This window comes from Schistocerca piceifrons, chromosome 4, assembly GCF_021461385.2.
Source record: "Schistocerca piceifrons isolate TAMUIC-IGC-003096 chromosome 4, iqSchPice1.1, whole genome shotgun sequence".
NCBI classification, from domain to species: domain Eukaryota; kingdom Metazoa; phylum Arthropoda; class Insecta; order Orthoptera; family Acrididae; genus Schistocerca; species Schistocerca piceifrons.
The window spans coordinates 404,575,553-404,592,711 of record NC_060141.1 but is presented as its reverse complement, the minus strand read 5'-3'; the positions used below and the strand labels follow the sequence as shown (position 1 = coordinate 404,592,711).

The window sequence follows — 17,159 nt, the reverse complement described above, 5'->3', positions numbered from 1 at the left end:
CACGCGGCATCCAGCGTCGCGGTGGGCAGTGGTCACAATGTTTTGGCTTGTCGATGTATACCTCAGTTTCCCTGTGCTGGAAAGAAATGTTTCCAACACTTTAAGACTTTGGAGGAATGTTGTTCTAGTGTGACAGCTGTATATTGTCACAGAATGAGGTGATTAAGTGGTTGATTTCAGTCTTTTGGGTTTATCCGTGGAAGCAAGGGAGCTGAAGAAAATTTGACTGTAGTGTGCTAAGGACTCAGTACGTGATTAGTGTGGAAGGGAGGAGCAACAGAGACTAAAAAATGTACATGAAGGAGAAGATTTGTACGTATGAAATACGTAGAAACAGTGAGATCGAAACAACGAAAACGAGGAGACGTGGTATAAGAACAGTTGAATTACTGCTTTGTGAAATCTCTGTTCCAGCTCTTACCGGATTCGCCTAAAGGGACATAGAAAAATCTCCGTAACCATACCATAGTAAGGGTGCAGACAGATTTCAACACGGTCACTTCCAAATGCAAATCGCGTTTTACGAACAGTGTTATGCAAAGAAAAAAGCTGTCAGCACTCATACGCATTTGTTCAGATTAATTTCTTTGATAGTGTGTATTTGTTAGTTTTTAGCAGCGGTATTTCCTTTTTTCATGTTACCATTTTTCTACGATCTCGCTGTTTTATTGCTACGAAAATAAACGTGATTAACCACGAAGCGAATGGTAGTATTACGTCTTATTCTGCAAACTGTCTGCGCCCACCCTCCTCTCTCCCACCACTAGAGCGTGTGGTTTATTTCTATTAAGCGGGACGTGTTCCTGCTTGTTGGCGTGTATTGGATGCTGTGATATTCATGCGTGACTCCAACGAGCAGACTCCTTGAATGGCTCATGCAAAAGCCGGTATAATGGTACCATTGTGTATCGGCAAAAACGAGCAAAGCCGACCGCGGACGCCATTTTAGAAACCGGTTCCGCAAGAAACGCACCGTTAAAAAAGACGACCCCTGGCTGGCTGAGACAGGCGCGCCGCGCTGGTTGGCGTCGCCCCGGGCGGTGCGGGGTCGACGGCTGGCCGTACACAGCCCTGCACCGCAGCGCAATCGGCTCAGCTCACCTCAGACGCGACAGAGTACGTCTACTATAATATACTGCCTGACAAGAAGGCAGGCACCCAGAAAGGGAGGAGAACACGAAATAGAACCTCACGGTTTCGAGGGTGTGTGATGTAATTTCAATGACTGCAAACTCGAGAAAAATTTACCAAGAACTTGGTAATATGAGCAACTTATCAGTATGCCGTGGCACCAACTCTGGCCTGGATGTAATCACTGATATGGTTTTGAGGGGTGTCATGAAGCCGTTGTATCCGCTCCTGAGGCAATTCGACCAACAACAGTTGTCACTGGTGTTTAATATCCTGGACACTGGCCCTGAAAAGGAGTTTACATCCGAGCAGGTCCCACACATGTTCTATCAGGTGCGGATCTGGTGTTATTGTTGGCCAAGGGAGTACCTCAGTATCACGCAAACAGTTCATACAGACACGTGGCGTGAGTGGACTGGTATTGTCCTGTTGAAAAATGACACCACGGTACTGTCAAATTAGAGGAAAGCTCGAGCATACAGGATGTCCGTGAAGTACGTTGTATGGTCAGGGTTTCCTCAAGCACTACGAGCCGGGACATGAAGTCATACCCGATGGGTCCATACAGCAGGAAGCCAGGACTAACAGCGCTGCGCCTCTCCAAAACATTGGAAGAACGGGACTCCTCTCCATATCGCCACCGTAATTGCCAACGACGTTTATCCGGGGAAATGCAGAACTGCGATTAGTCGATGAATGCAGTGTGTCGCAATTCATCAGCATTTTATGCTTTCCAGTCACTTTACCACTCTAAGTCCAGCCTTTTGTGTTGCGGCATTGACAGCAGCCTAACAGTAGGTTGGTAATTCCCTAGTCCGGCTGGCCCAACTCTCCGACCAATGGTGCGGAATAACAGAATGTCTCAGGGAGTCCATTACTTGTTCTCGGATGGCAGGGGCAGATGTGAAGGTGTTATGACGAGCTTGGTGCATAATACGGTGATCCTTTCTTGTTGTGGTCAGACGTGGTCCACGACAACTCTAACGACGAATATGCCTTCCCTCACGTTCCCATACGGTTCAAAATTGAGCCACTGTCACACCTGAGCGTTTTCGTCTACGGCGCTCTGGATCTCATGGACGAACAGAGCAAGCTGTGTTGTGCAACATCAATGCTTAAGGAATCCATATTGGTACGAGATTTTCGTTCTCCACAAACATCATAGTGCGTGAGCGCAGAACTGCCGAGAGCTCCTGATTGAACCAATCTTCATTAACTACCGATTTCGATTATCTGATCATATTCAGGCAACACAAAATTAATTACAACTGCGTTTATGGCAACGTTCATACTGTGGCCTCAAATAAGATAAAAACTGCCTTACGTCAGAAGTAAAACGCAGTGATGCGGGGTGGTTTTTATTTTATTTGAGGCCACAGTATGATCGTTGAAATTAATTTTATGATACCTGAATGTGATTAGATAATCGAAACTGGTAGTTACAAAACGTTTATATCAGCAGCAGCTCCTGGCGGCTCTGAAATTTGACCTTTTTTTTCTTTTTTTCAATTCCAGAGACATCCGCTTGTTTCCGCGATTGGGGATATGAAGCCGAAGAACAGTGTAAGAAAAAGTGACACTTCAAAAGACAGCATCGATAGTGGTAAGATTTTTGCATTAATGAGCAACAGAAAAACAAGGCGGCATCAGCTGTTGCAACAAAAGAGCTGCATATGGAAGCAATAGGTGCACTGACAGCGGGAATATCGATTTGTAAAGTTGAAGGAGGCAAGGAGGCAGCAGATGAAACGGGAGTGAGGCAGGGAGAAATTTCGAGAATTAGAGATAGGGGGAAATAAATAAAAACTTTTAGATTTGCTGACGGCACAGCAAATGTGTCAGAAACCATAAACGACAAATTAGTACTATTATCTGCGTCTGTCACTTTTACTTTCTCTCACGAAGCGTTTCGAGGGCGAAAAAAACCTGAGTCAAACGGATAATTGTTTTAATTTGTTAATATTTATGGAACATTCCGTCGGTTCTTGGAGGAACGTAGACATATTAGTAACTTGAGTACGACGTATTAATGCTCCTCAATAATATTTATTAGTTCGTTATGAACCAGCTTTCGGCTTCTTAGGCCATCGTCAGAACTTAATTTGAACAGATAGTCCACACAATTTCAGAGAGAATTCATAGCTGTGTAAAGAATGCCGTACAAATATATCTTTGTACAGCATTCTTTATACAGCTACGGATTCTCGCTGAAGATGCGTGGAGTATCTGTTCAACATTAAGTTATCTAACGATGGCCCAAGGTCCCGGTAAGAGGAATTGATACAGTCTTGAAAAAATATTATAAAACATACAGAGAAGTAGAATATGAGCAACGAAGAACAGCTAAATTAAATCGTTTGCTCCTCAAGTAATGTTATTACGAGATGAAAGTAAAAGCGCTAGAAGAGTCTCGCCGTTTTGGCTGCAAAATAACTGACGATGGCAGAAGTAAGGGGGACGCAAAATGAAGGAAAGCTTGGCTGTAAAAGAGAGATTTGTTATCATCGTACATAAATGTAAGTGTTGGAAGTCTTTTTTTAAAGTATTTCTCTGGAGTGTTTAACTTATGTGGGAAGTGAGATGAGAACGATGAACAATATAGACCAGAAAAGACTAGGAGTTTTTGAAATGTGGTACAGCAGAAGAACGGGCAAATTGGATAATCAATGGAAAGGTACTGAATTGAATCGAACAGAAATGAAATTTATGGCGTAAATTTACTGAAAGAAAGAATCAATTGTTAGGACAGATGTACAGCCATCAATACATCTGATAATGGAGGAAACCGAGGAGATTAAAATTTGTAGAGGAAGACCAAGGGTGCCAGGTAAGCAGGTTCAGATGGACGTAGACTGCAATAGTCACGCTGGAATGAAGGGGCTTGCACAGGAAAGACTGTCTTGGAGAACTGCAGAAACCAATCTTCGGGCTGAGGAGCATAACAAGAACAATAAATACTTGAAGTCTCCCCGTCAGAGGTTCGAGTCCTCCCTTGGGCATGTGTGTGTGTGTGTGTTGTCCTTACGTAAGTTTAAGTTAGATTAGCGCGTAAGCTTAAGGACCGATGACTTTAGCAGTTTGGTTCCATGAGACATTACCACAAATTTCCAATGTTCAAAAGTATAACAGTCGCATTGACAAATATGTAGGTAGCACAGAAATCGCGAGGAAACGCAACATATTCACATATCGTCCAACACTAAGGCCGTTGCGCAACAAGAGTGGCGCATTCTCACAGTAGAGCACATGTTCTAGTTTGCTGCAAACACAGTTCTGTTGCGGTACGTGTAACGGGTGCAACACAGTATGCTTGTGAAATGGCGCAGCGACTGAAAACTAACTTCCAAGCTGAAGTACGCGGGACTATATGATTCTTATGGGCAAACTGTCTAAACTGCACACAGATTCACCGAGAAATTCTGGCAGTATATGGACCATAGGCAGTGTCAAGCCCAGCTGTAGGGAAATGGTGTCAACAATATGAGCAAAGCCGCAGAGACGCAAGTCATTGTAACCGAGAAGTCGAGAGCTTGCACGATGCGATTTCCACCTTTCCGGCAAGCTCAAAGAACATTTGGGGTGATGGGGGATTTTCCAACGACCACACAGCGGTTCTCGTATAGCTTCCTGACCAGATTTCTACTGTCGAGGAATTGAACGATCAGTAAAACGTTCCGACGTTGTTTACAGAGACTTGGCGAGTATGTTGAAAAATAGTGTCGTAGACTTGTGGCATCCTGGAGTGCAGTGTAGCTTTCAAAAACATTACTTTGCCTGCCACAATAATATTTAACCTATTTTTTGAGGTCCCCTCGTGTTTATGTTAGGAGAAAAGTTCAATTTTCGGTGTGATGGAGGAAAATGACACTGTGAAAGTGGTCGAAAAGACCGGAAAACTTGTAGAAAGTAGCTGTTCCGGCAAAGAGCTACACGGAGGCGTAAACACAGGCATTCGGAATGAAAAATGGTAGAAACGACGGATTTCATTCGGGTAGAAAGAATGTGCCGAGTCAACAGATCCTGGAGGGAAACGAGGACTGCATAACAAGTTGTTTAGCAACTCTAGGGGGCGCCTGTGTCAATTCGCACCTGTTCGAGGCGCCCACAGTTCAGAGGCGCGAAAGCAAAGGCGGAGAAAAATTGCAAACGCCGCGAGGCGGAGAAAGTTGAAACAGCTTGCAGAGAAAGCAGCAGGAGCAACAGCAACACGCACCAAGCCCCGGACCTGCCGTCCTCCCAGATCACGGGTCGCACGGCACGCTGTTATGCGAGCTGCGCACACCAGACTCTAGTTGCGTGCCAATAAGAAACAACTGTGGCGGCCCCCAAGTGATTGGTGCTCGTTACGCGCTTGCCAAGTTCAATACTTCGCAGCTAAAACGCTATTCAGTGTGTCTGGCAAGCTGTTTAAGCTGCGTTACTGACCAATGTTGTTCTTTCGCTGTAGAGAGTACGCCTGGTGCCCGACCAGCTTCTGAAAATGCAGGGTTAATGGAGACACAACACAAGCTCGGGTTGGGGAAGGATGCGAACAGATTTTGCCCCGAAATTTGCCTTCAACAATTTAGTGAGATTACAGGAAGCCTAAACCTGGATTTCCCTACAGGAATTTAGACCGACGTCCTCCCCAATACGGATCCAGTGTTTTATCACTGCGCCAGCTCGCTCGCTTTGTATCATGCAGTGCTGTATTCGCGTTATTATGTAAGAAAATAGCTGGAAGGAAGAGGGACGGTGGGAAGAAGTGCTGACATATAGCAACAAACTTCATGTCTAGATGGAACACCATACTATTTATTACTCCATCAGTCCATAAATCTCGGCTGAGTGGTTTGGGATTTAAGGCGGGGTGGAGAGTTACTGAGACTGATCAGGAAATATTCGCCGATAATAAAGTTTGAAAACATCGTTAGAAACTGACGTCGATCTGATAGCTAATTAAAATACTAACCAGTCTTGATCGCAAGGATTTATTAAAAACTAAAAATCACGCGTCAGATGGTAACCGGTTTCGATTTTCTCAAAAATCATCTTCAGATCACGTCGCATTATGTTGTCAGCAGAGACGACGGCGGAGCATTGGCAAGTGTCGGACACAAGCAGTTACCAGTGGTGTCCTCCGATATTGATTTGCCCTTCTATACGATTCTCTCGAATCACCTTATCCAATCGCTGAACGAGATCCCTGTCTGACACCCCCTTCCTTCCCTTACCGCCTGCTTCATGAACTTCCGTACATCCTGCTTCAAAATCCACACACCATTACCACACTTTGTTGTCACACTTGATAGTTACGTTATGTGGACTGCATGAAACTAGGTCAAGCCCCTCAGCGTGAAGAAATCGAATGACAACACGCACTTGGCACTTGTCAGGAGACAATTTCTTTCCTTCTTTCTTTCACTGGTGCTATGTCCCGCGCTGACGCAGGGTCGGCAGTGTTAGGAACGGATTTGGCAAGGTTAGTGGGAAGGGGTGGCCGGATGCCCTTCCTGCCGCCACCCCTACCCCCCAAGACGGAGTTAGTGTACTCCTGCTGTCTGTGTTGAGTGTAATTCATGGAATAGTGCGAGCGTGTTCAAATGTCTGCGAGTCGTGTAACTGAGGCGGAACGTGGGGACCAGCCCGGTCTTCACCTAGTAGGATGTGGAAAACCGCCTAATAACCACATCCAGGCTGGCCGGCTCACCGACCGACGACGGTAATCCGCCGGCCGGACTCGATCCGGGGCCAGCGCGCCTACCCGAGTCCAGGAAGCAGCGCACTAGCTCTCGCGGCTAACCTGGCGGGTGTCAGGAGACAATTTTTCCAAGCACATTTACTGCTCACTGTGCACTCGGGACTGGAAAGTGTGATGTAACACTATCGACGGCCATACTAGAGACACTGCACAACACATCTGCGCGAAGCTTCTACATCTACATCTACATACATACTCCGCAATCCACCATACGCTGCGTGGCGGAGGGTACCTCGTACCACAACTAGCATCTTCTCTCCCTGTTCCACTCCCAAACAGAACGAGGGAAAAATGACTGCCTATAGCCGGCCTGAGTGGCCGAGCGGTTAAAGGCGCTACAGTCTGGAACCGCACGACCGCTACGGTCGCAGGTTCGAATCCTGCCTCGGGCATGGATGTGTGTGATGTCCTTAGGTTAGTTAGGTTTAAGTAGTTCTAAGTTCTAGGGGACTTATGACCACAGCAGTTGAGTCCCATAGTGCTCAGAGCCATTTGAACCATTTTTTGACTGCCTATATGTCTCTGTACGAGCCCTAATCTCTCTTATCTTTGTGGTCTTTCCGAGAAATGTAAGTTGGCGGCAGTAAAATTGTACTGCAGTCAGCCTCAAACGCTAGTTCTCTAAATTTCCTCAGCAGCGATCCACGAAAAGAACGCCTCCTTTCCTCTAGAGACTCCCACCCGAGTTCCTGAAGCATTTCCGTAACACTCGCGTAGATGATCAAACCTACCAGTAACAAATCTACCAGCCCGCCTCTGAATTGCTTCTATGTCCTCCCTCAATCTGACCTGATAGGGACCCCAAACGCTCGAGCAGTACTCAAGAATAGGTCGTATTAATGTTTTATAAGCGGTCTCCTTTACAGCTGAACCACATCTTCCCAAAATTCTACCAATGAACCGAAGACGACTATCCGCCTTCCGCACAACTGCCATTACATGCTTGTCTAACTTCATATCGCTCTGCAATGTTACGCCCAAATATTTAATCGACGTGACTGTGTCAAGCGCTACACTACTAATGGAGTATTCAAACATTACGGGATTCTTTTTCCTATTCATCTGCATTAATTTACATTTATCTATATTTAGAGTTAGCTGCCATTCTTTACACTAATCACAAATCCTGTCCAAGTCAACTTGTATCCTCCTACATTCACTCAACGACAACACCTTCCCGTACACCACAGCATCATCAGCAAACAGCCGCACATTGCTATCCACCCTATCCGAAAGATCATTTATGTAGATAGAGAACAACAGCGGACCTACCACACTTCCCTGGACCACTGCAGATGATACCCTCACCTCCGTTGAACAGTCACCATCGATCGTAATTTCAGTGTGGTTTTAATTTAGTGACCGATCAAACCCTGGGGGGAGGGGGGGGGGGAGGAGGAGACAGCCCTCGTAAAGTTTACAGATTTTTTTAATTCGTGTGTGGGACATGCGAAGTATTGCAAATTTTGAACTGCGTATATAAAGTGTACGAAACGTGTAAATGATCTCCGTGGCTGTTGCACCGAGAAGGAAATGAAGTAAAAGGCGAAACAGGCCCGAAGGTCAGAGCAGAGCAGTCTCTGTGGTAATCGCCGAAAGGGGAACGGAGCGCGATTGCGGAAAACGCAAAGTAAGGGCGGGCGGAGTTCCGTGGGCGTCGCGTCAGGCCCCGGGTCAGGCTGCGACCCGGCGGTGAGCGGCACAAGGTCTGCCAGAGGCGGGGCGTGAGAAACACTCCTGCCCCGCCCTGCAGGCTCATTACGAGGCGCGCGGCGCGCCCGTGGGAATCCTGTCCCTGTGGCAGCTAGAATTTGTTTTGCGGGCGTCTCCGACACCGTGCAATTGTCCGCACGTTCGCACACGCGAATATTTCGCAGTGAACGAGTACATGCTGTTAAACCTAATTCATTTTTAATTTCATTGTAGCCACAGTAGCTATTCTGTTGCTGCTTCGTTGTGAGCTCATATACAAAAATAGAGCCGTCATTTTCAACAACAATCTACAAATATTCTTCTACACTGAACAGTCAAAGAAACTGGAACACCTGCCCAATATCGTGTAGGGCCGCAGAGAGCACGCTGAAGTGCCGCAACACGACGTGGCACGGACTCGAGTAATATCTGAAGTAGTGCTGGAGGGAATTGACGCCATGAATCCTGCAGGGCTGTCCACAAAACCGTAAGAGTACGAGGGGTTGGAGATCTACCTCAGAAGAGTGTTCCTGGAGCCATTCTGTAGCAATTATGGACGTGTGAGGTCTCGCATTGTCCTGCTGGAATTGCTCAAGTCCGTCGGAATGCACAATGGATATGAATGGATGCAGGTGATCAGACAGGATGCCTACATACTTGTCATCTGTCAGAGTCGTATCTAGACGTGTTAAAGGTCCCATATCACTACAACTGCACACGCCCCACACCATTACAGAACCTCCAACAGCTTGAACAGTCCCCTGCTGACATGCAGGGTCCATGGATTCATGAGGTTGTCTCCATACCCGTACACTCCATCCGCTCGATACAATCTGAAACGAGACTCGTCCGACCAGGCAACATGGTTCCAGTCATCAACAGTCCAATGTCGGTGTTGACGGACCCAGGCTGGGCGTAAAGCTTTGTTTGGTGCAGTCATCAAGGTTACACGAGTGATCCTTCGGCTCCGAAAGCCGAATGGTTGGCACGCTAACACTTGTTGATGGTCCAGCACTGAAATCTGCAGCAATTTGCGGAAGTGTCGGACTTCTGTCACGTTGAACGATTATCTTTAGTCGTCGTTGGACCCGTTCTTGCAGGATCTTTTCCGGGCGCAGCGATGTCGAAAATTTGATTTTTTACCGGATTCCTGATATTCACGGTACACTCGTGAAATGGTCGTACGGGAAAATCCCCACTTCATCGCTACCTCGCAGATGCTGTGTAGCATCGCTCGTGCGCCGACTATGACACCACGTTCAAACTCACTTACATCTTGATAATCTGCCATTGTAGCAGCAGTAACCGATCTAACAACTTCGCTAGACGGAAAAACGGCTCTGAGCACTATGGGACTCAACATCTTAGGTCATAAGTCCCCTAGAACTTAGAACTACTTAAACCTAACTAACCTAAGGATATCACACACACCCATGCCCGAGGCAGGATTCGAACCTGCGACCGTAGCAGTCCCGCGGTTCCGGACTGCAGCGCCAGAACCGCTAGACCACCGCGGCCGGCACTTCGCTAGACACTTGTTGTCTTATATAGGCGATGCCGACCATAGCGCCGTATTCTGCATGTTTACATATCTTTGTATTTGAAAACGCATGCCTATATCAGTTTCTTCGGCGCTTCGGTGTTTAGTACTGTACTATTCCGCCACAGTTTCGTAGATTGCCATTAAGAAAGCACTATAACTTCCACAGGACGACTTTTCTGCTTTTCAGCATCACATGATGGAACTGTGATTTCGAAATGTACATTGGCGTCGTAAAAGCGCTCCTAAAGTGAGTAGGCGGACATTATTATTACGTTTTCTAAGAATATTCCATTTGTCAGTCATTGTAACGTCAGTAAATAACGTTTTCCCATTGAAGGTATACTAAATGTTTAAAAGTATCTAGAACCTATGAGCTGACATTAGTATGGCGTGTGTTCACATCTCACCTTTATGACGGATTTCTGCTGGGGTCACTTTCAGTGAGGTCGTCAGAATGTCTGCATAGGAGCCCATTCTTCCTCAAAAGCCAAAAGTAGGGAAGGATGTTAGACGTTGGAGTACGGAGTGAAGTCGATGTTCTAACTCACCCTAAAGGTGTTCCATTAGATAGATGTCGGAACTATGAGCAGGTCAATCAATTTCAGAAATGTTATTGTCCACAAACCATTGGCTCACATATGATGCTTTATAACTGGATGCATTGTCATGTTGATACAACAACAATCGTCTCCGAACTCTTCCTCTACTGTATGCAGTGCACAATGCTATAAAATGTGTTCATATCGTTCCGCATTTAGCATTTTCTCAAGCATGATAAGGGACCACATAATATCCACGAAAAACAACTCCATATTGTTACACTACCTCCTCGGTACTTCACTGTTGGCACTAGACGTGATGGGACGTATCCAGGCATTCACCAAACCCAAACCCTTCCATTGGATAATCACTCCAAGTATCTCGCTTTCAGTCGTCTACTGTCCAGTGGCGTCTTCCTTCACGCCACGTCAACCATCACTTAGCAGTGACTACAGAGATATGTCGCCTAGGAGGAACTACTCGACCATTATTTCCCATTCTTTTTAACTCTCTACACGCCCAGTGATCGTTCTAGCTGGAATGCTCGTAGCACTTTTGAAATCACGAGTGATTTCTTCCGATGGTTACAGGCAATTTTTGCAAGCACCCTCGACAACACTCGACGGTGACTGTCCGTCAGTACATGAGGTCCGCTGGTCATGGTGAAACTGTGGTTGCTCCTTCGCATTTGCACTTCGCAGTCGCATCACTAATTGTCGACTTGGGCAGCTTTAGAAGGGTTGTAATGTCCCTGGTGGACTTATTAGTGAGCTGACGTCTAATGTCTAGTGCACTGAGTTCTCCTGTCCTACTCATTCTGCCGTTACTGTTTCTCTACTGACAGCTGAATACCCCGTAAGTACTTTTATACTGGCAGGTCCACCTCCCGTGGCATCTGATGTTCAGTTCTGCATTACACAGGTGTGTCCGGACACTTTCTGACAGACAGTGAACTTCGAAGAGGCAATGAAAGAAATAAAAGAATTTCAAGTGAGAAATAAAGCTGTAGGAGCAAGAAGAATCAATAAGGTTGTCCTCGAACGTCGTAAACTCTCTGACAGAAGGAAATGTGAACTTAGAGATATTACTGATTGGAATCTACGCCCTACTCAGCACTCGGTTTGGTAAAAATGAGAATATGAATTTATTAAACATGAAAAGTGTGGAAAATCCATAACATTATATGAAAGTGCTGCAATTGTTACACTTTTGAGTATTTATTGTTCTTGTTATACTCCTCAGCCAGAAAACTCGTTTATGCATCTCTCCAAGACAGTCTTTCCTGTGCAAGCCTCTTTATTCCAGAGTGACGATTGCTGCCTGTATCCATCTGAACCTATTTACGTGGAAGCCTCGGTCTTTCTCTACAAATTTTAAACTCCTCGGTTTCCTCTGTTATCAGTTGTACTGACGGCTGTAGATCTGTCCTAATAACCGATTCTTTCTTTCAGTGAATTTATGCCATAAATTTCATTTCTGCTCGATTCAATTCAGTACCTTTCCATTGATTGTCGGATCTGTCTGTTCTTCTGCTGTACCACACTTCAAAAACTCCTAGTCTCTGCCGAGCGGTCTAAGGCGCTGCAGTCATGGACTGTGCGGCTGGTCCCGGCGGAGGTTCGAGTCCTCCCTCGGGCATGGGTGGTGTGTTTGTCCTTAGGATAATTTAGGTTAAGTAGTGTGTAAGCTTAGGGGGACCTTAGCAGTTAAGTAAACTGCTGACGGGCGTTGATATATATCAACGGGGACAGGTGAAAATGTGTGCCCAGACCGGGACGCGAACCCAGAATCTCCTGCTTACATGGCAGACGCTCTATCCATCTGAGCCACCGAGGGCACAGAGGATAGCGCGACTGCAGGGACTATCTCGCGCACGTCTCCCGCGAGACCCACATTCTCACCTTATTTGTCCACACACTATATTCGTAGTGTCCCTACCCAACAAACTCATTACTCGTGGAAGACATTCTTACCAAGTCTCGCAAGGGTTCGGGTAATATGTGTGCATCCGCACAGAAGAAGAAGGTCATGGCTGGTATTGCCAGAACTATATACTTATATGGATATGTTGTCTGTTCTTTCGGGCCCGCATCTCGTGGTCGTGCGGTAGCGTTCTCGCTTCCCACGTCCGGGTTCCCGGGTTCGATTCCCGGCGGGGTCAGGGATTTTCTCTGCCTCGTGATGGCTGGGTGTTGTGTGCTGTCCTTAGGTTAGTTCGGTTTAAGTAGTTCTAAGTTCTAGGGGACTGATGACCATAGATGTTAAGTCCCATAGTGCTCAGAGCCATTTGAACCATTTTTTTGTTCTTTCGGACACGTCCTATTTTGAAGAGGAGATGTTGGAACGTTTTGCAACGGACCCCACTACAAGTACTCGTATTGCACGTGAAACGGGTCATGGCACAACGTAAATAAGATATTACAGAGCCGTCTTATGGACAAGTTAAGCAAACAAAACCTGCATCGTTACTTCCTAGTAATCGGTCTCGTCCTCCTTGTTCCCTGGCAGGAAAGAGTGTACATGTAAATAAACAGCACAGTACGTGTAACGCTTGTTAGTTATAAATACGGTGGAAAACGGTAATACTACACAAAGCTGTAGACAGGTTTACTTCAATATCTCCTTAAGCTGGCTTCTCCGACACCAGGTTCCCTCTCTCAAATTGTGCAGTGGAGCATTCCTTGTGTCCAGTTACATTTTTGCACGCTCTTACGGAAACACCCTGTAGCTGCGCGGGACCTCGAGAAAGCGGCAATGTTAGCATCCTGCCGTGTGCACCGTTCGCCAGGGTGTCCGGTACAAAGCTGTTGCTGTAGCGGCTACACTCGCGCGCACTCACCGTTGACTTGAGTCTGCCACACGGCGTCGCCGACGCCCCACAGGCCGGAGATGGCGTAGAAGACGAGCGGCGTGGCGGGGTTGGGCCTCCAGATGAGCAGCACGCCGACGAGGCAGGCGTGCACGAGCGCGCCCAGCGCCATCAGCGGGAACCGGCCCACGAACTTCATCACCGAGCCGAACAGCAGCGAGCAGATGGCGTTCACCACGCCGAAGCAGATCATCACGAAGCCCACGTTGTGCACCCCCAGCGCGCACGACACGTACGCCTGCAACGGCAAAGAGCAGAGAAGAGATTAGTTGACATAATTGTTGATCCTGTTTGCAGGTAGAAAATAAGAGTGAATTCGTAACCAGTAGCAAGATCTGGTTTTAGATGTCCAATTTTACAAGAACTTACACGCAAAATCGATGTCCAGAAGTAGTTGTAGAGAAGGGCCGAAATTAAAAAATGGGCTCAAGTGAACATATTGAGCCCGTGATGCACTACTGACCATTAAAATTGCTACACCACGAGGATGACGTGCTACAGACGCAAAATTTAACCGACAAGAAGAAGATGCTGTGATATGCAAATGATTAGCTTTTCAGAGCATTCACACAAGGGTTGGCGTCTGTGGCGACACCTACAACGTGCTGACATGTGGAAAGTTTCCAACCGATTTCTCATACACAAACAGCAGTTGACCGGCGTTGCCTGGTGAAACGTTGTTGTGATGCCTCGTGGAAGGAAGAGAAATGCGTACCATCACGTTTCCGACTTTGATAAAGGTCGGATTGTAGCCTACTGCGATTGCGGTTTATCGTATCGCGACATTGCTGCTCGAGTTGATCGAGATCCAATGACTGTTAGCAGAATATGGAATCGGTGGGTTCAGGAGGGTAATACTGAACGCCGTGCTGGATCCTAACGGCCTCGTATCACTAGCAGTCGAGATGACAGGCATCTTATCCGCCTGGCTGTAACGGATCGTGCAGGGACGTCTCGATCCCTGATTCAACAGATGGGGACGTTTGCAACACAACAACCATCTGCACGAACAGTTCGACGACGTTTGCAACAGCATGGACTATCAGCTCGGAGACCATGGCTGCGCTTACCCTCGACGCTGCATCACAGACAGGAGCGCCTGCGATGGTGTATTCAACGACGAACCTGGGTGCACGAATGGCAAAACGTCATTTTTTCGGATGAATCCAGGTTATGTTTACAGCATCATGATGGTCGAATCCGTGTTTGGCGACATCGCGGTAAACGCACATTGGAAGCGTGTATTCGTCATCGCCATACTGGCGTCTATCACCCGGCGTGATGGTATGCGGTGCCATTGGTTACACGTCTCGGTCATCTCTTGTTCGCATTGACGGCACTTTGAACAGTGGACGTTACATTTCTGATGCGTTACGACCCGTGGCTCTACCCTTCATTCGATCCCTGCGAAACCCTACATTTCAGCAGGATAATGCACGACCGCATGTTGCAGGTCCTGTACGGGCCTTTCTGGATACAGAAAATGTTCGACTGCTGCCCTGGCTAGCACATTCTCCAGATCTCTCACCAATTTAAAACGTCTGATCAATGGTGGCCGAGCAACTTGCTCGTCACAATACGCCAGTCACTACTCTTGATGAACTGTGGTGTCGTGTTGAAGCTGCATGGGCAGCTGTACCTGTACAAGCTATCCAAGCTCTGTTTGACTCAATGCCCAGGAGTATCAAGGCCGTTATTACGGCCAGAGGTGGTTGTTCTGGGTACTGACTTCTCAGGACCTATGCACCCAAATTGCGTGAAAATGTAATCACATGTCAGTTCTAGTATAATATATTTGTCCAATGAATATCCGTTTATCATCTGCATTTGTTCTTGGTGTAGCAATTTTAATGGCCAGTAGTGTATTTTCGTTGACTTGTGGCGTAGGTGGCATCAGGTATAGATGTCGTCCGTGTATTTTGTTTACAATATGTCGTTCAGTTCATACAGATTTAGTGGAGATGTCGAATGTATTGAAGATCGCTATACTCTCGTTCTGCGTTGTACAGCGACTTTACGGCTGTGGTAGCGTAGACCAAGGGTTTCTAATGTGACTATTTGATGCTAGGTTATTGAAGCCAATTAATGTGTGTCGGAAATTTTTTATTTGCATATTTCATAGCAACAAGTCTTCCAACATCATCTAGCGCGTTGTACTACACGCGATTAAACAGGTTCAGTAAAAATTCACGTGTTGATGAAAACCCCTATTTACCACTGTGTTCTCTTGTTGTCTAGTTTTTGTAACTCCCATATTCCCGTGGAATTTCCGTTAATTTTTCAGTTCTTGCTTTGATTGCTTTCTTGAAGCTCGAATCTCCACCGTGCTGACGACGTTATCGGTCTGTGGTGTCGCGTCATCTACTGATCCCCATAAAAAAAATAAATACACGCAAGAGTGAAGTGCATAGATGTGATGAATCCATCCTATTACGCAAGACCGTTATTGAAAAACTCAAGACGAATTGGTCCAGCTGGACTAGAAATAATTCACGAACTCATCAGCTGTTGGCTCCGGAGAAAAAAAGGACGCCTTCAGGCTATATACGATACGCCAGGAATAGATAAGGACATATATAAAGCTGACCACCCGTCACAGGGAATTGAGGGAGATTAGAAATATAGCACGAGAAAAGGAAAGGGAAGATTCCTGCCCTACCGGAACAGCTCGAAATAGCTATTCACGAAATAAATTACGATAATGTTCAAACGGGGGCAGCAATATTGAATTTTTAAGGCATTGTGGACCTTTTTAGCGCGAATACAAAACATTTTTTGTTTCGTTCTTCTCACAAACGACAGACAACTGGAGAAATCATAAAACTCATTACTCTCCAGAGCTATGTCTGTAACCTAAGCGTGTCCTGGGACCAAAACTGATTGTTAGCGTGCATCGCTCACATATTGTAGTTTTTCTTTGTTTGTAAAATACAACAACTTTGTACTTTTATGTAACTTTTTTATACCAAGACGTATTTCCATTTTTCACCCATCTTTATTTGGCGTAATACACTATTATATCTTCATTACTACTACGTTTATGTCAGCTGTATTTTGAACGCTGAAACTGTCCTATGCAAAATAACTATTCATTTAGCTTGTACGTCTTCTGAGTCGTCATTTGGAATTATTTACATAGCACACACGCTTTAAAATTATGTAACACACTTTCGAAACTTGTTGCTGTGTTATGTGAACACTGCTGTAAAGTGTATTTGAATTCTACTAAGCTATAACGACTGAATTTTTTCAAGGTTCCACCCCTCTATATCCGAGGCAGGTTCGGTATATTAATGACTTTGCAAACAGAAAAACAGTTCATATGTATTTTCATTTTCAGGGTGGGGCTAACGTCTAATTTTCGGAGAAAATTCTAAAAAAAAATTCAGTTACGCTATGAGGACGTCGGTGAACAGATTAAGTTGTCGCAGTAGTTAAGGCAGTAGAACCAGGATTGAAGGAGAGTCTGATTCAATTTCCTGTACGGATGCGTGTACTTGATACACTTCGGACAAATGCTGGGCAATTCTTTAACGAAACCATGGTCACGTCCTTCCTAAATCATTATGCTCCTATGCCGACAGAACTTTGTTTTCAGAACAGGGAACATTACTTAGATACCAGCGCCCTGCAATGCTGGGTGA

The 17,159-nt window shown here is 46.0% G+C and overlaps 1 protein-coding gene and 1 non-coding gene across 2 annotated transcripts in view; one reads left to right on the top strand and one right to left on the bottom strand.

The window, feature by feature from the left end:
- LOC124794841 (UNC93-like protein) overlaps positions 1-17,159 on the bottom strand; it is a 234,053-nt gene that overhangs the window by 13,322 nt on the left and 203,572 nt on the right. The window contains exon 6 of the mRNA XM_047258506.1: positions 13,486-13,753. Coding sequence (XP_047114462.1) covers positions 13,486-13,753 — 268 coding nt within the window. The remainder of the gene's footprint in view (positions 1-13,485; positions 13,754-17,159) is intronic.
- Positions 7,180-7,263, top strand: Trnas-gga. The gene is given in 2 exon segments: positions 7,180-7,219; positions 7,229-7,263. It is a non-coding gene; the product is annotated as a tRNA-Ser (tRNA).